This window comes from Neoarius graeffei, chromosome 12, assembly GCF_027579695.1.
Source record: "Neoarius graeffei isolate fNeoGra1 chromosome 12, fNeoGra1.pri, whole genome shotgun sequence".
NCBI lineage: Eukaryota > Metazoa > Chordata > Actinopteri > Siluriformes > Ariidae > Neoarius > Neoarius graeffei.
In genome coordinates this window covers 37,098,013-37,121,869 of record NC_083580.1, presented here as the reverse complement: position 1 = coordinate 37,121,869, position 23,857 = coordinate 37,098,013, and the positions used below count along the sequence as shown (strand labels likewise).

The 23,857-nt window shown below is 46.1% G+C and overlaps 1 protein-coding gene across 19 annotated transcripts in view; it reads right to left on the bottom strand.

Annotated features, from left to right (window-relative positions):
• The window catches only part of rapgef6 (Rap guanine nucleotide exchange factor (GEF) 6), a 721,150-nt gene that overhangs the window by 549,762 nt on the left and 147,531 nt on the right, over positions 1-23,857 (bottom strand). For 18 of the 19 annotated variants that reach the window (XR_009655729.1, XM_060935824.1, XM_060935835.1 and 15 more), the window contains one exon: positions 4,038-4,160. The exons of the other annotated variant lie outside the window; for it this stretch is intronic. Coding sequence is in view for 17 of the 18 variants with exons in the window: in XM_060935824.1 (XP_060791807.1) it covers positions 4,038-4,160 (123 nt within the window). In the remaining variant the exon portion in view is untranslated. The remainder of the gene's footprint in view (positions 1-4,037; positions 4,161-23,857) is intronic. 19 annotated transcript variants of the gene reach the window in all.

Sequence of the window (23,857 nt, the reverse complement as noted above, 5' to 3'; positions counted from 1 at the left end):
CATTCTCCACCAGTGTAATGCCCCTAGTGGCAGGGAGTGACACACAGACTGACAACAGGCATGAAGTGCAAAATGGGTGGGTTTTTATTTTTCTTCTCTTTTAGTGGACTGAGCCTGCGGTGTGCAAGTGGTGATCCAAGTGAGAAGTGGGTGAGGAAGGTCCTAGGAGGTTAGAAGTGATGAGCTTGCCTTACTGTGAAGAGGAAGCTCTCATCTCGTCTTCCAATGGGTGAGAGCATTGTCTGAACTGGTATCAGAGTGAGAGAACCCAGATCATCAGAAGGAGCGTTCAGGTGGAGGTAATCACATGCTTTGCTGTGTGCTGCCCTTATATACTTTGCTGCAAGCTCCTGGAGGGTGAATGCACATGCCATAATTAGTAGTTGCCAGTTGCGCTGTGTTTGGCCACTCCTCCCTGTGTATGTGTGTGGTGCTGTCTGTCCATGGTACTGAACTGCCACTGTTTGCTTTCGGTGTGGAGAGTGGGGCAGTGCCTTTTCAGCAGCGAAGAGCGCCTGCAGATAGGGAGAAAACAGCTGCCAGCCTGCTGTCTTTACAGGTGGGAAATATTCACTGGAATAAGAGTATGACTTTAAAGATGTTGCAACATTGCAATGTTATTGCAATGTTACGGAAATAATATTGCAATAATAATAATAATTTTTTTTTATTTTATTTTATTTAACCTTTCTTTAACCAGGAAATGGTCCCATTGAGTTACAATAACTCTTCTTCCAGGGAGTCCTGGCCAAGATAGGCGGCTAAAAAGTTACATTACAATAAAACACATAAAACAAACCACAGCTACACCACATCTAAACAGACAAAAACAAATCAATGCTAACAGCCTATGTATACACAGACTACTAAAAAAGCACACGGCAAACAAATAATGATATTAAAAACAATTACAATGCTCAGTTAAGCATTATAATATTCTGAATATTATAATATTGCAATATTGTGATTTAAACAGGGTTCCACAGTTCAAGTGTTTTGCTCCAACTGGCTCTCTCTGCTTCATGGATGAAAGGTTAGAATTCCAGCCTTTCTGCACAGCCTTTCATTTAACAGGTGAAAATGAAAGAAACATGGATAATTTATGTTCATTTTTGCTTTTCTGGCAAGCAAGTTTGTTTAACCAAAGTTAGCAAATAAAAATATTGGACAAAACGGATGTGACACAGGTGCATTCCTGCCCATAGCCACTTAGTCTTTTTACATAATTGCATACTGCAGGCAGTGATGTTAAAACGTCAATTGGCTTTCAACTCTACTAACATTACTTTAACATTATTTTTTTCATAACCCTGTATACCCATCTTTGACAAGGGTGCCATAAGTATTGTATATATTACTGAAATTGTGTATTACAATACGTGATTTTACAAATATTGTTTTCAGTTTTAATTAAGTGCGTGACACAGGAGGAGCAGTTGCGTCCGGGTTGCTAAGGGGGCGGACCACCACTCTCCCCTCAGATGCACTTTAGATGAAGAACTGGAAAGCAGTAGCCTGTGTCATCTCCTTATTTTATCCACCTGTTTTACAGGTTAGTACTGGGTAAACCCCTGCCCATGTTATGGTGTTTGCAACTCTTGACTGATGTTTGTTTGATAACTTGTTTTTGTGTTATTTTGAACTTTTATATATAAAAGTTATATTAGAAAGTTTGCCATTGTATGAAGCGGCTAGCTGAGGTAAACGTTCAGCTGCCGTCTTGTGAGCTACAGTATCTGTGGTGGCAAACTGAAGCGCTTCAGACGGTTAGCTGCCATCTTTTAGCTAACTGGATCCTTTGAGATCCTATTGGCATTCACATAGCTAACTGCTAACATAGCGTTGCAAGCTCCCGGACACTATTTTTAGACACAATTATTTCATGAAGTTTAATGAGTATAAATAAGTTCACCCACTGCTGTTATGAAATGGATATTTTATGATGTTTGATTAGTATAAATAAGTTAAGACACACTGGTTATAAAATACAGAATTTGACGAAGTTTCAAGAATATCAATAGATAAATACACACTGGTCATAAGACATGATTATTTTGATAAAATATACAAGTATAAATAGATATATTGATACAAGGAATAGTGTTTTGTAAAGTATGAAGACTGAATATGTTAAGAAACAGTTTTGATATAACAGTTATCTTTTAGTAATGAATGTATAGCCTACTAAGCTATGATACTGAATGATTTTCATCTAGAATATATTGATTGAGTATATAAGTTATGTACTAGTGTCTCTGATACATTAATATTGCTGTTTTATATGTAAATTTAAACGGGTTAAGTGTTTTATAGTAATGAACTGAATCTTTATATGAGCTATTCTCAGACTTTTGCTACCTTGTGGAATTCTATTCAGTATGAATGTTTAGTGAAGTGGTTTGTTAGGCAGCTACAGGTAGCCTTTACTTAAATACACTGGAATTTCCATGTCATTGCACTATTCAGTCACAGTGGCCTATTCTCACTGGTGTAAAGGTGAAAATGTGAATGTATGAATGGTTTTGGGATACATGTGTGTGTGGTGTTATGGAATGACAATATGAATGTATTTGTATGATATACATAAATATAATTTTAATGAACGTTTACTGCTGAAACGCACAGACGAGAATTATTGCACATAGATACTTTGACATGATTTTAAGTAAATAAATAGATGCACTTTGGATGAAGAACTGGAAAGCAGTAGCCTGTGTCATCTCCTTATTTTATCCACCTGTTTTCCAGGTACTATCTTTATTACTGTGATACCACTCTTGGGACCCGTTTTATATATATATATATATATATATATATATATATATATATATATATATATATATAAATTGAATGACACTGGTATAATTCCAAAAGTCCAACAAGAAAACAAGTCCATAAACTTCGCTTGTAATAAGGCACTGGATGGTGGGAGTGGATGAACCCTGTTAAACAGTAAATGTCTGCAAGTAAAGCAAACACACCCAAGGAGGCAATGATGATTTCACTGGTCAACATCATAATTTGCATTCTGCTTTTGGTGAATTTTGATAGGGTTGTACTATCAAAATCCAAGAGTGTGCAGAAATATTTGAGCACACAAAAGCAGTGCAAGTGTGAGCAGGGGTTATTTGAGAACGACCACAGGTTTTTTTGAGCAGCAGCAGAACAAATTTGCACAAGAGCAGGGGCAATTTGAGAGAGGGTGCAAGTTTTGAGGGAAAACATCTGAACATGAATAAATACTTTTCTTAAATTGAAAGACCATGTTCTGGATTAAAGACGGAAAAAAACCCCTGCCTTAAGCCTCGGTCACAACTGGCCGTACGTGCTCCTACGGCCGGTCTACGTGCAAAAAACACAAGAAACACTCGGAGGGCGCGCGTGTGACGTGCTGATTTTCGAGCCGTAGACTGGCCGCAGACCGGCCGCAGAGGTTCTTTGTCATGTCAAACAAACTCTACGGGCACTTACGTTTTTTTTCAGGTTGCAAGACAAACTTACGGCCAACGTGCGTCTTTCTCCACAAACAAAAAAAACGCAGCGATTTGGGAAACGTCAAAAATCCCACGGCCAAAAAAAATCGTACGTCCGGTTGTGACCTAGGCTATAATCACTTAGCTTGCCACAGATTTTAACTAAAAGATTTTGTGCTAACTCAATGCGATGCCCAACAGACTTTAAAAAGGTTGAAACACATTTTTATTGGTTGATGGCTGTTGCCAGTGTTACTGAATCAATGAAAACCTAAAACATGCAGACACTAAATGTACACAAACAAGCTAGTTCATATTCTCTCTCTCTCACACACAAAGTTTGTACAAGTCTGCATGAGAGCAACAGGATTTCAAGTGTGTGCATACAGTTTTGTTGTGGAGCAAAGCAAATTTACATGTGAGCCAGATGCATTAGGTGCATAGGTTTTAATTTATTTTGCCTTATGTGACCAAAAGAAATGAGTAAGGAGTCTGACGCACAGATAAAACTGCTCCCTTTATTTCACTAGGCATGAGAGTAAACAATAAGTGCTGGAGTCTTACCATGGGTGAGCTTGCAGGCTCCAGAGTATGTGTGATTCGATCTTGCATTGCTTGCGGGTTATGACAGTGTTGCTGTGAATGCCGTTTCAAATAGCTGTCCTCATCATTGCTCACGTTCCCCACCTGCAAGGCAGCAGAGTCAGCAAGCACTTCTGATTCCTGGCCAAACAGCCAATTCTTCCATTTCACTGAAAGCCTGTGCAAGCGCAGCAGACTCATGGCACATGCATTCACACACAAATCAAAACTGGGGAGGGTTACACAAAGAATGCTTGTACCTCAAATACATTAGAACATTAGTAACATATGCTACCAGAAAAACTAACTTTTCTTTTTGAGAGTCAGTCAGGCAACAGAAGCCACAGTTTCCTGTAGGAAACCATAGATATACACATTCCGTGGAAGCCTTTTACTGTTTGATTATTTTCTATTTCAATCTAAATAAATAAAAATTTCCTTTAAATCTGTGTACAACATGGCAAAATGTTACAAATAATGTAAGATTCCAGAAAAGCTCAGAGCTTGATAAAATGCAAATCAACTCCAGATCGGAGTTGATAAGGGTGGTAGTTGTGACACCAGAAAAGGAAACAAAAGCTAAACAAGGAACCAAGCAAAGTGAAGTGCAAACACGGCTTGCTCTCACATCCCCCATTCATACTTCCTGCTTTAACCTTTGAAATCCCTAGAGAAAGCAACATCTTTGTCAACTTAAACAAATCATAGCTGAACAACAACTACCTTGCTATTGAACTGACATGTTGCTAAACTAACTCATTAGCAGCAGCTACAGTACATGGATTTGAAATTAAACAATTACAGGAAACTGAATTGGAATTGAAGTTTCAGGAAGCGGAATTCAATTCAAAGAAATGCTGTCAAACTCCTATTTATTTATTTATTTATTTATTGCAGGGCGGCACGGTGGTGTAGTGGTTCGTACTGTCGCCTCACAGCAAGAAGGTCTGGGTTCGAGCCCCGTGGCCGGGGAGGGCCTTTCTGTGTGGAGTTTGCATGTTCTCCCCGTGTCCACGTGGGTTTCCTCCGGGTGCTCCGTTTTCCCCCACAGTCCAAAGACATGCAGGTTAGGTTAACTGGTGACTCTGAATTGACCATAGGTGTGAATGAGAGTGTGAATGGTTGTCTGTGTCTATGTGTCAGCCCTGTGATGACCTGGCGACTTGTCCAGGGTGTACCCCACCTTTCGCCCGTAGTCAGCTGGGATAGGCTCCAGCTTGCTTGCAACCCTGTAGAACAGGATAAAGCGGCTAGAGATAATGAGATGAGATTTATTTATTGCAGTTTCTGAGCATTTATTTGAGATTACATGTAGTGACACACATTTGACTCTTTCGATATTTATGGTCGCTTACAGATATCAAGTGATGTATGAAAAATAGTTGGTGAAACATAAATTAAATAAATCTGAGTACTTTAACAATTGATGAATGATGAGTGAAAAGTATATAACTGACCCTGGTACCATGATAAGGATTTGAAAATACTATTTATACCAACTTGACTTGGAAAATGTTACCACAATATGTCTCAAACCACAAAATAATAAGTCAGTCATTCAATGAGTCATTAATGAATCCATTCACAAAAGCACAATTTTACACATGCAACAACAAACAGAAGTAATTTGTTTGGATTGGTAAATAACCATACATCAACATTTATTAAAAATGGATATGAAATCTTTAACTTGTGTAGGATCCTTGTGTATTTTAAAATTGCTTAGCCCACAACCAGTACGAGTATTCACCTGAAGATGTCGTTTCAAGTTTGAAATTGCTTGGTTGAATCCATGAACAGGTATACCACAATGCTTACAGACTTCACTGTGGTTACCTGAAGTTGTCAGAATTGGTTACCAAAATTATCCTTTACAGAGGTCTTCTCAGAAACATCATTTCCAGTTTAATAGAGATTTCAAATCTGTGCTAATATTGCAGTCAAGAGTTAATACACATCAGATTCTCAGAACAGTCCAGATTCATACACAAATCAGATTCCCAAAACAGCCCAATATCATACACAAAAAGCAATCCAAAGTCAAACAAAAATCTCTCTAATCTAACCAGGCCAAAATCTCCAGTTTTACACCATCAACCCGAATTGGCCTTCATTTATATTCCTAGATTATAAACCTTCACCTGTTGTGAATGCATGGAATTCTGGGAAATGTTTTAATCAAGTTTAGGAAAATGTTGTAATGAACATGTCATACTCCGGAGATTACGGATCTCCCACACCAGCGCCGATCCGGATCCGGGACAGGAATTCCATCCCACCTGAACTCCTGGTTTTCACCACTGCTTATTTAAAGGCCGTTCTCAGACTCTGACTTTGCCAGAATGTCTTGTTTGTTTTCTCTAGCTGTTTCTGTGCTGTTCATGCTTTTCATGTCTCCCCCCCCCCCCCGCCGCTATTTTTCTAGTTCATGTTTTTTGCACCAAGGGTTTTTTCTTGTTCATGGTTTTTGCTTTAGTGTTTTTGTCCTTACCTGTCTCGTGTTTTTGTCTCTTGTTACTCGGACTATTTTTGCCATTTGTGTTTTTGTCCTGTTTTTGCTACCTTCTTGCCACGCCCTTTTTCCCCCTGGATTAAATCACCTTATTTATTGGATTACTGTCTGTTGTGCGTTTTTCTGCTTCTAGATCCAAACTTCACCTCCACCACCCATAACCGTATGTTCTGGCCAACATGGATCCAGTGGAACTTGCCCATCTGAGAACAGCCATCCAACAACAAGGGACTCTCCTCGGGACCCATCAACAAGACCTCCAGCAGATCACTCAGAACCTCGCCACCCTGTCCAACTCACTCAACCTCCTCACCACACAGATGCAGTGCTATCAAGCCGTGCCTACCCAGCCATCTCCAACTTCAGCTCCTGCTACTGCCTTTCTCTGCAAACTGAGACTCCCAGCACCTCAGCCCTACGATGGACAGCCAGGTACTTGCAGATTGTTCCTATCTCAATGCTCATTGATCATGGAGCTGCAACCTCTGACCTTCCCCACAGAATGCTCCCGGGTGGCATATCATCACGCTCCTCACCGGCAAGGCCAGGGAGTGGGGAACAGCAGTCTGGGACGCTGATGCTCCCTGTTGCTCCAGTTTCAAAGATTTCTCTGAGGAGATGGGGCAAACTTTTGACTGCTCTCTGTCCGGCTGGGAGGTGGCTAGGGAACTCATGGAGCTGTGGCAGGGGTCCCAGTCTACCTCGGACTACGCCATCGAGTTCCGGACGTTGGTGGCGTTGTGCGGTTGGAACGAGAGCGCCCAGGTTGACGCATTCCTGCATGGCTTGTCTGACGCCATTAAGGATGAACTGGTATCATGGGAACTGCAGTCAGACCTCTCCAATCTCATTGATCTTGCCAACTGTATCGACGCCTGCTTCCAGCAACAGAGGAGAGAGAAGACCCGCCCCAGCTACACCTCCTCTCCGCCTCATCCGTCAAACCCATGCAGGTAGACTGGGTACGGGTGTCAGCAGAGGAACGACCGCACCAGTGGAGCACAGGGGCCTGTTTCTACTGTGGTCAGCGAGGACACATCTGCAGAGTCTGCCCGCTAAAGGGAATGAGACCACCAGCGAATCAAGGGGCCCTGGTGGGCAACGCTCAGAACCAGCCCCTTGCTGATCGACCGTTACTCCTGGTCATCGTCATCCACGACAAGCAGCATCACCATCTCCAGGCCCTCGTCGACTCAGGGGCGGACAGGAACCTGATCTGCTCTGCCACCGCCAACCGTCTGGGAATCCTGCTGTGGCAGTTCCTATGTATGGGCGGAGCACAGAAGACGGCAGGCCAGAACTAAGTTCACAAAACTCTTTATTTGCACTTTTCAGTCGCAAACACTCTCACACACGCACACACATCAGCCGTCTGGTTCGGGAGAGAGCCCCTCTGCTCTCGCTCTCCCTCCTTAAGTAGGGCGCGGTCACTGGGAAGACACACAAACAGGTTAATTGCTCTCAGGTGTAGTGATTCTGCCACTTACCTTCCCTGACTCTGCCCTCCTGTCACAGACCCGCGCTTGACCACGCCCCCGCCCGACTCAGGCCGGGCGGTCGTCTGGCCTGCAGCCGACTCCCCCCCCCCCCCGATGGGAGACGAAGTCTGCCATGACCATCTGTGCCCCCGGCCTGTGGACCACCTTGAAATTAAAGGGTTGGAGTGCCAGATACCAACGGGTGATCCGCGCGTTGGCATCCTTCATGAGGTGGAGCCACTGGAGGGGCGCGTGGTCTGAACAGAGGGTGAAAAGGCGCCCCAGCAGGTAGTACCGGAGGGCGAGGACCACCCACTTGATGGCCAGACACCCTTTCTCTATGGTGCTGTAGTGCCCCTCACGCACCAACAGCTTCCTGCTGATGTACAGGACAGGGCGGTCCTCCCCCTCCAACTCCTGGGACAAAACCACCCCCAGCCCTCTGTCCAACACATCGGTCTGCAACATAAAGGGGAGAGAAAAGTCAGAGGAGTGTAACAGTGGCCCCCCACACAGTGCAGCCTTTACCTCAGAAAAAGCCCGCTGGCATTGCTCCGTCCACTGGACCGGATCTGGTGCCCCCTTTTTAGTGAGATCAGTCAGTGGGCTGGTGACGTCCGAATAATTAGGTATAAACCTACGATAATAGCCAGCCAGCCCCAGGAACTGTCTCACCCCCTTTTTTGTCTTGGGCCTCAGGCAGGCCGCAATTGCTGCGGTCTTGTTAATTTGGGGATGCACCTGCCCATTGCCCAAGTGGAAGCCCAGATACCGTACTTGCACCCACCCAATTGCACACTTCTTCAGGTTGGCTGTGAGACCCGCTCGCCTCAGCGACCTAAGGACGGCCCTTAGGTGTTCAAGGTGCCTCGGCCAGTCATTACTATATATGATGTCGTCGAGGTAGGCGGCCGCATAGGTGGCGTGGGGGTGGAGGACCCTGTCCATCAGCTGCTGAAACGTAGCGGGCGCCCCAAACAGCCCAAACGGAAGTGTGATGAATTGGTGTAAACCAAATGGTGTGCAAAAGGCCGTTTTTTCTCAGGATAGTGGAGTTAAGGGGATCTGCCAATATCCCTTCGTCAAATCCAGTGTCGAATAAAAGCGAGCCGTGCCGAGTCGATCGAGCAACTCATCAATACGAGGCATTGGGTACGTGTCGAATTTAGACACCGCATTGACTTTTCTATAGTCCACACAGAACCGGAGCGACCCATCGGCCTTGGGTACCAAGACCACCGGGCTGCTCCAGTCACTGTGGAACTCCTCGACGATGCCCATTTCGAGCATGGTCTCAAGTTCTTCCCGAACCACCTTTTTTTGTGTTTGGGTAGCCTGTAAGGGCGGCTACGCACTACCACTCCCGGGGGCGTCTCTATGTGGTGCTCTATGAGGTTAGTGCGACCGGGCAGGGGCAAGAACACATCCGAAAACTCGGTCTGCAACTGGGCAACCTCCGTGAGTTGGGTCGGGGAGAGGTGGTCTCCACAGGGGACCGGAGAGGTACGTGATGCCAATGCCCCTTTTTGAACCTCCGGCCTCAGCTCCGCCTTCTCCGGAACCACCAACACCAACGCCACGGGGACCTCCTCATTCCAGAGTTTAAGCAGATTGAGGTGGTAAATCTGTAGCGCCCCACCCCTGTCCGTTCGCCTCACCTCGTAGTCGACGTCCCCGACCCGCCGTGTGACCTCAAAGGGTCCTTGCCACTTGGCGATCAATTTGGAGCTCGACGTGGGCAACAGTACGAGTACCTTATCTCCCGGTGTGAACTCCCTAAGGCACGTACCCTTGTTGTACAGGCGGGCTTGCCGTTCTTGGGCCTGCCGCAAATTCTCCTGGGTTGGGTGGGTGAGGGTGTGGAGTTTTGCGTGCAGGTCCATAACGTATTGAATTTCATCTTTGCTTTGTGAAGGTCCCTCCTCCCAATTTTCCCGCAGCACATCTAGAATGCCGTGCAGCTTATGCCCATATAATAATTCGAACAGGGAGAACCCCGTGGAGGCTTGGGGGACCTCTCGCACTGAAAACAGCAAGGGCTTGAGCCACTTATCCCAATTACGTGCGTCCTCACTTACGAATTTTTAAATTATATTCTTAAGGGTGCGATTGAACCGTTCCACTAAACCGTCCGTTTGTGGGTGATACACGCTGGTGCGGATCGGCTTAATCCCCAATAACCCATACAGTTCGCGCAGTGTCTGTGACATAAACGTGGTGCCTTGATCAGTCAGAATCTCTTTCGGGATTCCAACTCGGGAGATAACGCGGAAGAGCGCCTCCGCAATACAGCATGCTGAGATATTGCGCAGAGGCACTGCTTCCAGGTATAGCGTTGCATAGTCCACCAGAACTAATATAAAGCGGTATCCTCATGCTGACCGATCGAATGGCCCGATGAGATCCATCCCAACTCTTTCAAACGGGGTCTCGATTAATGGAAGAGGGCGCAAAGGTGCTTTTGGAATGGCCGCTGGATTCACTAACTGGCATTCGCGGCACGCCGTACACCACCTACGGACATCGCCACGAATCCCCGGCCAATAGAATCGGGCCATTATTCGGGCTAGTGTCTTATCCTGCCCTAGGTGTCCAGCCATGGGATTAAAGTGAGCCACCTGGAATACCAATTCCCGGCGGCTCTTTGGAATTAAAAGCTGCGTGACTCGCTCTTTAGTTTGAGTGTCCTGTGTCACTCGGTATAACCTATCCTTCATAATCGCGAAGTAGGGGAAGGACGGGGTGGCGTTCGGCTGGAGCGTTTGACCATTGATTACTCTCACTTGGTCAAACGCATGTCGCAGAGTCTCGTCTCGCGACTGCTCTAATGGGAAATCTGCAAGGGATTCCCCAATAGAGAGAGGAGGGGCCGGCGGCTCCTCACTCTGACGCGGAGATGACGTAGACGGCTCTGTGACAGCTGCTCCTGCCAAAGCGACACTGGGACCTCCCCCTGTTAAATGGCAGGACCCACTCTTTACTAAGCGTGTCATTAAACCCCGAAATCCCGGCCAATCAGTCCCCAAAATTAAAGAGTGGGTAAGGCGAGGATTAACCGCTGCCTTCACTATAAATTTTTCCCCTCGGAAAAAAATGTGGACTGACACCAAAGGGTAGCTGTGAACGTCCCCATGCACACACACAACACCTTCACCCCCTGTACACCCCCCAATGCCTCATGTTGCACCAGGCTTTGGTGAATTGAGGTCTGATTACAACCAGAATCCACCAACGCCTGATATGTATCCCCTTGGATACTCACCGGTATGCGATACGCTCCGGCCCGATCGAGGGCGGCTTCTGGTGCGTCGGGGATCCGAACCACCGTGCCCACCTCCCTTGCCGTGCACTGCTGTTGGAGGTGGCCCGGTTCCCCGCAGCACCAGCAAACCGGCCCAGGCTTCCTCTCTGCACCGGTGTTCTGGGGCTCACTCACCTGAGGGGGGGGGAGAGACAGACACAGAAGGGCGAAACGGGAGGGCACTGCGGGTGCGGCGGGCCGGCTGGGGTGGTGCCAGCCCCCGCCTCCACGGTGGGGGAATGGGGCGAGGACGAGACAGAAGGAGGGGGAGAAAGAGAGAGAGAAGAGGAGAGGAGAGAAGAGAAGAGACTGTCTGCTGTCCTGCCACTGGAACAGCCGCCAAATGGTCCTCCGCCAGCTCGATGGCCTGATCCAGCGAAGCCGGGCGGTGGCACTGGACCCACTCCGCGGTTCTTGTGGGCAAGCGCGCGATGAACTGCTCCAGCACCACCTGATCGACGATCTCCTCGGCGTCGCGGTTGTTGGCCCTCAGCCACCGCCAGCAGGCGTCCTGGAGTTGCTGTCCAAACACGAATGGACGGCCGACTTCCTCCAAGCGCAGAGCGCGGAAGCGCTGGTGCTGCTGTTCAGCGGTGCGCCCCACACGCTGGAGGATGGCCCGACGAAGGTCCGCGTAGGCCAGCCGGTGGTCGGCAGGGAGCTGTAGCGCGGCCAGCTGCGCCTCCCCCGTTAGCAGGGGGAGGAGGCGCACTGCGCGCTGATCCATCGGCCACCCCGAGGTCTCCGCGACTTGCTCAAAGAGCGTGATGAAAGCCTCGGGGTCATCCTGCGGGCCCATCTTTGTCAGGGTGAGGGGGGACGGGCCCGCGGTCGAAGCGTCGATTGTCCCCGCCGACGCGAGGTGGTGTCGGAATGCCTGTCGGTCCTCTTGCTGGGCCAACACCAGGGCCTCGAAGCGTTGCTCCTGCTACTTGACGAGCATGACGAGCGCCTGGTGCTGGCTTTGCTGGGCCGTGGCGAGGGCGTGGACCAGGTCGGGGAATGGGGAAGACTCCATGGGGCGGTTCAGCGTTCTGTGCTCCAGTGCCCGGGTTTCGGCACCACTGTGGCAGTTCCTATGTATGGGCGATGCACAGAAGACGGCAGGCCAGAACTGAGTTCACAAAACTCTTTATTTGCACTTTTCAGTCGCAAACACTCTCACACACATCAGCCATCTGGTTCGGGAGAGAGCCCCTCTGCTCTCGCTCTCCCTCCTTAAGTAGGACGCAGTCACTGGGAAGACACGCAAACAGGTTAATTGCTCTCAGGTGTAGTGATTCTGCCACTTACCTTCCCTGTCTCTGCCCTCCTGTCACAGACCCGCGCTTGACCACGCCCCCGCTGCCACACCCACTATTCGCCCTCGATGTCCCTCTCACAGTCCTGACACTCAATGGCACCAGCTTGACCACCATCACCCACCTTACCACCCTGCTCACCCTGAGGAATTCATGGCAAGCCCAATGGTCTTTCATCTTCTCCCGTTTCCGTTTCATGCTCTCCTACCGCCCAGGCTCCAAGAGCAGCAAACCTGATGCCCTGTCCAGGATATTCTCTTCCCGCCAGGAGGAGTCTAGAATGCCCAAAACCATCCTCCCTCCACGTTGTCTGGTGGGAGCCGCCCTACTTGAGGTAGAGACGTTAGTGCAGAAGGCCCTGGAGCAGGACCCCGGAGAAGGTAACTCAAGCAACACACCACTTAACCATCTGTTTGTTCCCTGTTCTATGCGAACCCAGGTGCTGCAGTGGGGTCATGGCTCCAAGTTGGCCTGTCACCCGGGAGCTGCTCAAACCCTGGAACTTATCCAACAATGCTTCTGGTGGCCATCCATTAAGAAAGATGTCCAGGAGTTCGTGGCAGCCTGCGACACATGTGCCCGGAACAAGACAGCCAAACGACCCCCTGCCGGCTTGCTAAGACCCCCTCCCGACTCCTCATCGACCCTGGTCTCACATCGCCCTGGACTTCATCACAGGACTCCCCAACTCAGGCGGCAACACATGCATCCTCACGGTTATCAACTGTTTCTCCAAGTCAGTCCATTTGATCCCTCTGCCCAAGCTTCCCACAGCTAAAGAAACCACCGAATTACTCATCCTGTTAGGGTTTTGCTGAGAATCGAACCCGGGTCGCTGGTGTAATGATCCAGCAAATCCCCACTAGGCCACCAGGGGAATGACGCAAGTGCAGAGGCGTGAGGCGAAAGTAGAAAGTAGCAAAAACAGTTTATTTATACTATATACACTATATACAATCCAGGGCAAAAGAAACAAAAAGTATAATCCAAAGCTGAGAAGACAAAGGGGAAAAATAAAATATCCAAAAGTACAAAACAAAAGCCAAAAAACCAGAAAAGAAAAGGCAAAAATACCAACGCTCAGAAGATCCAAAAACACAGTAAATACTAGGTCCAAAAAGAAAAGCAAAGTGCAAAACCAAAAAGACAAAGACCACGGTACAGAGGAAACTGGAGCTAAACATAACAGCACAAAGACTCCGTGACAAGAGGACTGAACTCAGGGGTATAAATACACAAACTAATTAAGGACAGGGCGGGGAAGGAAACAGGCAATAAGACAAAAACACAGAACACAGTGGTGACCTCTAGAGGCCAAAACAAACATGACCAGAAAAGGAAAAAACAGCGGCCTCTAGAGGCCAAAACAGTCCCAGTCCTAACACATCCTCCATATTTGCCGCATACACAGACTCCCCACTGACATCGTCTCTGAGTGGGGTCCTCAGTTCACTGTACAGTTCTGGAGGGCCTTCTGCAAACTCATCGGGGCCTCCTGTAGTCTCTCCTCAGGTTTCCATCCCCAAACCAACGGCCAGGCGGAATGGGCGAATCGAGATTTGGAGGTGGCACTCAGGTGTATGGCGTCTAGGGATGCCAGTTCTTGGAGTAAGTACTTACCTTGGGTTGAATATGCTCATAACACTCTTCCTTCATCTGCCACAGGTCTCTCACCCTTCCAGTGCTCCCTAGGTTACCAACCACCACTCTTCCCCAACCAAGAGGAGGAGGTCGCCGTACCCTCAGCCTAGATCTTCATACGCCGCTGCAGGAGGTTGTGGGTATTGGCCTGGAGAAGACTCATTCACTCTGCCCTAGCATCCAAGAGGCAGGCCGACAAATGCTGCTCTAAGGCACCCACCTACCGGGTGGGGCAACGAGTCATGCTCTCCACACGCCACCTGTCACTCAGAACAGTCTCCCGCAAGCTGGATCCCAGGTACCTAGGACCCTTCATCATCAGTAAGGTAATCAATCCATGTTCTGTCAGACTGGCACTACTGCTCACCATGCGACGCATCCACCCTACGTTCCACGTGTCACAGCTTAAACCTCTGGTCTCTAGCTCTTTGTCCCCACCCTCCAAACCCCCTCCTCCTCCTCCCAGGCTCATTGATGGCGGCGAAGCCTACATGGTCAAAAAGCTGCTGAAGGTGCAGTGGCGAGGCAGAGGACTCCAGTACCTGGTGGACCGGGAAGGTTACAGTCCCGAGGAGAGAAGGTGGGTCCCCGCCAGGTTCATCTTGGACTCAACCCTCATTTCTGACTTCCACTGGCAACACCCCAGTGCTCTTCCTACAGCGCCTGGAGGTGCTCGTTGGGGGGGGGGGGGGTACTGTCATGCTCTAACCCAGACATCCACTCCTCAGATCACGGATCTCCCACACCAGCGCCGATCCAGTTCTGGGACAGGAATTCCATCCCACCTGAACTCACTCCCTGGTGTTCACCGCTGCTTATTTAAAGGCTGTTCTCAGACTCTGACTTTGCCAGAACGTCTCATTTGTTTTCTCTAGCTGTTTCTGTGCCGTTCATGCTTTTCTTTTTTTTCCCTCTAGCTATTTTTCTTGTTCATGTTTTTTGTACCAAGGGTTTTTTTCTTGTTCATGGTTTTTGCTTTAGTGTTTTTGTCCTTACCTGTCCTGTTTTTGTCTCTTGTTACCCAGACTATTTTTGCCATTTGTGTTTTTGTCCTGTTTTTGTTACCTTTTTGCCACGCCCTTTTTTCCCTGGATTAAGTCACCTTATTTATTGGATTACTGTCTGTGCGTTTTTCTGCTTCTGGATCCAAACTTCACCTCCACCACACCTAACAGAACAGTAATGTGCAGAGTGAAAGAAATGCAAATAAGACTAACATTTTCTTAATAAAGAAATAAAAGTAATTTGAGAAATTAACATGCATAACATTACTTTTGTTTGTGTTTCATTTAAGTGATTCATAACATTTAAATGTACACTATCAAGTCAACTCGTCTTAGAAAGTGTAATTTAAGTTATTTGATTTCAGTTCTGTTTTCTGGCATTCCATTTCTTTTTAGCTGCATGCAATTCTAATTTCAATTCCAGGAAGTGAACTGAAATTTACCATGCATTCTCAATTCAGTTCATAAATGACCCTAACTCTGTGCTGAGCTGTACAGAAACAGCACTCAGGCTGCTCTAAATACTGCACAGTATAACTTTTTTTTCTCTGTTTTTTTTCCCACAATGCCAAGGGTAATTAATGCATTTAGCAAACAATTCCTATGTCAGTGTGAAAGGATAGAATTGTCCCAGAGCCATATGCATCGACTCAGGCTAAACATCAGAATGGGGGGGGGGGGGGGATTAACGGAACTCTTGATTTGTATGATTTTTTTTTTTTGGGCATTGTGCTGCTGCAACATGATTTGGATGATTTTAGATGACTGCATGAATGTGCAGATGTACAGATGTTCCTAATAAAGTAGAAGCTCAGTGTACTTTAAAAGACCAAGTTATCAAGACAAATGATGAATTTTGCCAAAAAAGCTAGTGGAATAATTAACATTATGTTCTCTAACCAAGTACTGAATTGGAGCTAGCTGTTTTTTGTTTTTTTTTTTGATGGTGGAGTGGCTGGCTGCTTTATGTCCCAGGGTTCCCTCATGTCTGTTTTACCTTCTGGCTCTCCCTTTAGTTATGCGTCATAGTTAGTCTTGCCAGTGTCCCTGCTTGCACTCGGCGCACAATAGATACTGTTAATCACTAGGTCAGCCTTTCGCAACCGGGGTGCCGTCTGGCTTTGTTAGGGGTGCTGCCAAAAATTATATATTCTAACACTGAAATAAAAATGAATTAAAATTCCAAAAAACGATAGTTACACCAATGCAGGTCATCGCCGCCTCATGCATCACCAGAATTTGTCTCACGGCCCCCTTTCCCATGTCACAACGTCACTGCCGGGTTCAGTGTATGGTCAGCGTGACTGCGTAATACTGTAATTAGCCTGCAGGTGGGTTTTTTTCATTGCCGCGCAAAGCATTATGAGGGTGTTGCGTGTCATGAAGAGTAAAGAACAAGCATGGATTGGTTTTTGAAAAGAAAGGCTCCAGAATCAGATAACGTTGACTCTGAATCTGAGCTAACTTCATCATCCAGTGGCAGCTCTTTAGCAAAGGTAGGGGACGCCAGCAGTAAGACAAAAAAAAAAAAGACAGTACGATGACAATTACTTGAAATATGGTTTCATCTGTACCGGAGATCCATCATGCCCTCTCCCTTTGTGCCTAGTATGTGGCATGAAATTGTCAAACCAGGTGATGGTTCCAAGCAAACTTAAAAGACACCTGACAACAAATCATCCGTCACTAGCTTGCAAGGATGTGGAGTATTTTGTCCGTATGAAACGTCAACACAGCCGACAAGAGCACGATGGTGTGCAAAAGTGTCGGAAAAAGCACCAGAGGCTAGCTATCTTGTGGCCGAGATCGTAGCTAAGGCTAAGAAGTCACACACGATTGCCGAGACAGTCATATTGCTAGCATGCACAGCAATTGTCAGCAAAATGCTGGGGCCACAAGCAGCAAACGAAATAGCAAAGGTCCCGCTGTCAGACTGTACAATTGGAAGGCGAATCAACGACATGTCTGCGGATATTGAAGACGTGGTTTTTGAAAAAAATCAAGGCAAGTGGACACTTTTCCTTACAAATTGATGAATCAACAGACATAAGTGGGCATGCACAGCTCTTGGCAAATGTTCGGTTCATAGATGGGGACCATATTAAAGAGAATTTTTTATTTTGCAAACCAATGCCAAACAAAACGACCGGAGAGGAGATTTATCGTGTGATAACCGAGTATCTTGAAAAGGGAGGATTAAGTTGGAAGAACTGTATCAGTATCTGCACGGATGGAGCGGCTGCCATGACAGGCAGTGCCAGGGGCTTCATCAGTAGGGTCAAAGCGCAAAACCCGGACGTGCGAACGACCCACTGCAGGGAGGTACTCGTTGCAAAGACACTGCCCAGAGAACTTTCAGACGTACTGGACAGAGTGGTGGACATCGTTAATTTCATCAAGGCACGGCCCTTAAAGAGCCGCCTGTTTTCCATTTTTTGTGAGGAGATGGGAGCAGAGCATCATAGCTTGCTGCTATACATGGCCATCTGCTGGCTTTCACGTGGGAAGGTTTTGGTCCGAGTGTACAAGTTAAGAGAAGAACTCAGAATTTTCCTGATAGGAGAGAAATCTGCACACGCGGAGCAGCTTGCAGATGAGCGATGGTGCGCAAAACTCATGTACTTAGCTGACATCTTTAGGCATCTCAGTGAACTGAACACTAAAATGCAAGGCAAAAAAGAAAACCTGCTCACCTCAACTGACAAACTGCGTGGCTTCAGATCAAAGCTCACACTCTGGCGTTCATTTGTGGAACAAGGCAGGCTTGAAATGTTTCCCTTTTGCAGTGAGCATTCAAACAGCAGCACACTTTCTGACCTCATTACTCAGCATCTTAAAACTCTTGATGAGAGATTTAGGCATTATTTTTCATCAAAGTCTAATGCACAGTTTGACTGGGTCCGTGACCCTTGGAGTTCAAGTGCACTGGAAAGCTCAAAAGACATGTCACTGCCAGCACAGGAGCAACTGGCAGAGATCAGAGAAGATTGCACATTAAAAATAAAATTTCAAGACATGGCTTTGGATAGGTTTTGGATATCATTGGAGAAAGAGTATCCAATAGCTTCAAGCAGCACCATTGCTATTCTTTTACCATTCTCCACAATGTATTTGTGTGAAGTGAGCTTTTCAACCCTGACTTGCATCAAGAATAAGTACAGGGAGTGACTGAGGGCTGTGGACCAGGAGCTCCGTGTTTGCCTCTCATCCATTCCTGCCAGAATAGATCGTTTGTGTGCATCATCCCAGGCTCAGGTCTCCCACTGATTGTAAGTCACACCGCCTCCTCTCTCTCTCAATAACCACTTATGGGGTGTGTGGTGGTGGTGGTGGTGGGGGTGCAGTGTAGTTTTTGAGTATATTTTATATGGGGGTGCCTTGAGAATTTGCATACTTCTGAAGGGTGCCGTGACTGAAAAAAGGTTGAGAAACGCTGCATTAGGTGACAATGGGCATACCCACCAACCTGTGTTGTCTGTCTGTCTGTCTCTCTGTCAAGTTACATGTCAATCCTGAGATACCAGGCCAGCATCACTCTCCTGCTCTTCAGACCTGCCTGATCCATCTGATGCCCTACTTCTGGCTGGAGTCTCATCACATTGCTTCTGTCAAGGATGGACCCATAGGGACAATTGAAAAGTACACTTAGATGGTTCTGGCACTTGCAGTTTTGCTACGATGGTTTATTACTAAAATTGACATAATAACTTTAGGGCTGCAGTTGTCATGAACAGTTTTGCATTCAAGTCTCCACCAATGAACAGTTGATAACATTAATAAAATAAACTTCATGCTAAAAGTATAATGAATTTGCTGGTTACACAATTGTACTTTGTGACGATAGAGGACATAGTTACAGAAGCGAGTTATTTGCAAATATCACACTGTCATCACCCAAATGAGGAAAGGTTCCCTTTTGAGTCTGGTTCCTCTCAAGATTTCTTCCTTGTGTTGTCTGAGGGAGTTTTTCCTTGCCACCATCACCTCACGCTGGCTCATCAGGGATGAATACATTTATTAGGGATCTCATCTCATCTCACTATCTCTAGCCGCTTTATCCTGTTCTACAGGGTCGCAGGCAAGCTGGAGCCTATCCCAGCTGACTATGGGCGAAAGGTGGGGTACACCCTGGACAAGTTGCCAGGTCATCACAGGGCTTTTATTAGGGATAAAATTAGTTTATATGTTTAAAGTCTTTACTTTTCTGTAAATCAGCTTTGCAACAATGTCTGTTCTTAAAAGTGCTATACAAATAAATTGGCCTGCTTGCCAAAATGATATTGGGCTGATGAAGGCAAAAGGTTGTGCAATATCGGTACCACTTGTCAAAAAGTAATGGTAATTTCTTTCGACACTGACATAGTGAGCTGTGTGTTGAGAACATTTAGCCTAATTCACATTGCTGGAAGATTCTGACAGTAAGCTTGGGTGTGTCTACTCTACCTGAACCCAATCATCAATTATATTTGGTTAACTGAATAACTACAAGGGCTACACTTTTTCCACATAGGGCCAGTTAGTGTTAGATAACTTTATTTTTCTGTACCGTGTTTAGTCTTCATTAACTCTACCTCATATTAAATTTTGTTTGAAGATCTGAAAAACCTATACACAGAGCACAGGATCATAGTTGTTTGTGTGTGTGTGTGTGTGTGTGTGTGTGAGATAGAGGAGGTACAGACTAAAAGCATCCATTAGGGCCAGTAAAAGCATCCATTAGGGCCAGACTGAAAATAAATGGCAGAGAGGGAAAGAATAAAATGATAGGATCAGCTTATAACTACTTATCTCACAATCAGTCAGTATCTCTGCTGAAATTACTTTATTAAAGGAAGGCCAAACAACTGGTGAGGAGAGAGATGCATATACATGACTCACAATGTGCCTCATATGTTGATAAATGACAATCACCTGTAAATTACCAGGTATATGCCGTAGCTGATTTGAGTTTAGTTATGGGTCTGTCTCAGAAACTGGGTACTGTGGGGGTACCCCACTAAATATACTCACAGTCAATAAACTATACGGTTTTGAATGGTGATGTTGGTTTTAATTTTAAATAAAATGATGAAAGAAATAATACAGATAAAACTAAATCTTTGATGTGAATACTCTATTCAGAATTTGGTAAAAATTCTGCAAATTTATGGAAAAATGACAGCTTGATCTGGGACATGATAAACGGTTGACTACTAGGGATGAGCGAGTACAGCATTATCTGTATCTGTTAACCATATGAATTATCTGTATCCGTATCCGTACTCGGATTGGGCGGGGCATAACCCGGAAGTGGGCAGGTTTTAACCCGGAAGTGGTTGTCTTGAAACGGGCGGGGCTTTAACCAGTATGTTATTTTAAGCATGCAATTGATATGGCTTGATCAGAAATTGTTATATTTATTGCTGATTAGAAAACTATTTACAGGATAGCATCAGCATTGAGCTTCAGATCAATGGTTTTGATCACGATAGCTGACAACTGAGAAGCTGCAGTGCAAAGCCTGTAAGATTGGGCCAGCACTGAAGCTTGCCTGACCAGTATTTCACTGGGTCATCGGTAAGGCTGATGTCCCCATCTGCCAGGTAGGCCTCCACATCACCTGATGGTAAATGTGTCCTCATTGGAATAGCCGATTTCTTTTTCTGCAGGAAAGACAAGACTGAAGTGCTGCTGGTGGCAGGTGTCTCTTCTGTGTTTCTTGCAGGTGTAGCCACAGGGTCACAGAGCTCCATCCTGAGGAGTAATGTCCTCTTCAGTGCCTCCACATCAACATTGTTTGGAAAACAGCTGGCCTTATATCTGGGGTCAAGGAGAGTGGCAAGCAGAAATGTGGAGTTTGCAAAAATTGGTTTGAAACGCCATTCTAGTTCTTTGCTCAGATTGGCTGCCAGTCTCCTTGCTGCTGTGCCTAACTTTTCCCTGGATTCAGCTGCAACATCTTGGCCCAGCCCCACTGTGGCATCCTGATCATCATCACCAGCCATGAACTGATCAGATTCATCCTCAGATTCCTCACCAGCTGCAAGACCTCTCACATGCAGTGACCTAATGATGGAGCACAGGCCATGCAGGAGGGGGATGACCTCAGAGATGGAGGCGCTGTGTTTTGAGAGTGCCCGTGTGACCTCCTCAAAAGGACTAAGAACAGTGAGCATGTCTGATGCTAACCTCCACTCATTTGGATAGATGATTGTTGGAGCTCTACCCATGTTAGGCTCCTGTGTCATAATCTACACAGCCCTGCGCTGCTCCACCAGCCACTGGAGCATGTAGAACGTATAGTTCCACCTTGTTTTTATATCTGTTATGAGCGTGTGCTGGGGGAGGTTCAACTGTGTTTGCAGCTCATGTAGTCTGTTGCTGGCTTTGCTTGAGCGATGAACATGGCCAGATATGATCCTGGCTTTGGAGAGAAGGGATGTCACAACCCTGTCCTTCTCCAGTGCTTTGATCACCACCAAGTGAAGCGTATGGGACATGCAATGGATGTGCCCATATTCAGTCAAAGCTTTCACCATGTTGGCTGCATTATCTGAAACAACAAACCGTATTGTGACAGACTGACCAACAGACTCTTCCCACTCTCTCATCTTTTCCTTAAGGCAGCACAGAATGTTGTTTGATGTGTGCTCAATGTCCAGCACACCAACATTTAGCAGCCCTGCTTTCCTCTGAACTGAAGCTTCCCCTACATGTTCACACCAGTGCCCAGTAAGACAGAGATATGCATGTGCGTTGTGATTGTTGGTCCAGAGATCTGTAGTAAGGTTGATGACCCCTCCTTCAGCTGCCTTAAGTGACTGGACCAACTCTCCTCTTATTGCCTCATACAGCTCAGGCACTACAGTTCGACTGAAATAGTGCCTCGATGGGATCTTATACTTGGGCTCTAAAAAGCCAGCAAGTGTCTTGAAGCCTCTCCTCTCCACCACAGAGAAAGGTTCAAGATCAGTGCAGATCATTTTACCAATCATCTCTGTAATTTGTTTTGACCGGGGATGGTTTGCTGAGAATGGCTGCTTTGCTGCAAATGCAGTGAGTATTGGTGAAGAGGAAGATGAATGTGAGCCCTTCGCAGCACCCAGCTGAACACCAGTGACCCGAGAAGAAAGAGGAGAGGAGGAGGAGGTGGCTGATACAGTGGGCTTTCTAATGTGATGGGCATATAGCAGATGGTTACGTAGAGATGTTGTGTTGTAATGTTTTGCATCTCTACCTCTGCTTAGCTTGGACTTGCAAAGTTTGCAAATGGTTTTGGAGGGATCATTTTCAGAAACAATGATAGAGTCCCATACTGCAGAAGTCCTCTTGGTCTTTGGTGGAGGAGGACCTCCATCACCAAATGCAATATTGGTCTAAGTGGGGGAAAGGTGGGTGCTACTGCCACTGTTTTCATTGTCACTGATTTGACCCTCACTGTCCTGCAAGGTTAAGCAAACTCTGACTGGTGGTTCAGTGTCAGCTGAAGTACTCTCTATATCAATCATTATTCTGTATCACTGATCATGGTGTGTGTGTGTGTGTGTGTGTGTGTGTAGCTTAATTTGTAATATTATTTATACCACGACTACCTAGAAAGCGTCAGACACTCAGTGCGTGAAGTAAAATAAAACTGGTTAGATCCAACGGACTGTTTTAAAAAAAAAAACCAAACTCCGACGACCGGCAGAGAGAGTGAGTGTGTGTAGCTTAATTTGTAATACTTATACCACTACTACCTTTATATTTACATGAATTACAGCAAGAAAGTGTCAGACACTCAATGTGTGAAGTCAAAAAAACTGTTTTTAACCGACAGTTAAAAAAAGAAAAAAAAATCTCCGACAGGCAGAGACGCAATGCGAGTCGCTTTCTACCAAGCACCACGTCTGAATAAGCCCATGTTTACCGGAACTCTACTGGTTATAAGTAAGTACAAACTGAAATAAAAACAAACTTGAAGCTGAAGAAACACGAAACGTTAACGGAAAAGAGCTGCGAACCTGAGTGACTGAGGGAGAGACAGAGAGCTGTTCTCTGTGTGAGTGAGCGGCACTGTGACGCTGTGTGAGGATTTTCATTCAGTTCGAGCACAGATATTGACTCGTATTACTCGGATAATACTCGTACTCGGCAAAAGTGCTTTATCCGTACCGGATACTCATTTCAGCCGAGTATCCGGCTCAACTCTATTGACTACATCGCATTCCCTTAAAAAGGTTGTAGTCCACTGAAAAGCCTACAGTTATCAATAATTGTATTTTAAGTTGTAACTTTATACACCTAAGGATTGGTGCACTCACAGAATAATCATAACCGTAATAAAACATCATGCAAAATATTTGATCACCGTTGTAACTCCATTTTCCGCATACCCAAAATCAACACGATCGTGTGTTTTGATCTAAACGGAAAGCCTCATTGTCAAGGTCACTACCTCACCAAAAGTAGTAACTTAAAATCACTACACCATTGAAAAATTTAGTTATAAATCTGCAATTTTGTTTTTTAAAACGAAAGCTGAAAGTTAGGTATAGAATATGTTTCTTACAGAATATGTTACAATGGTAGCTAGTCTTGTATGAA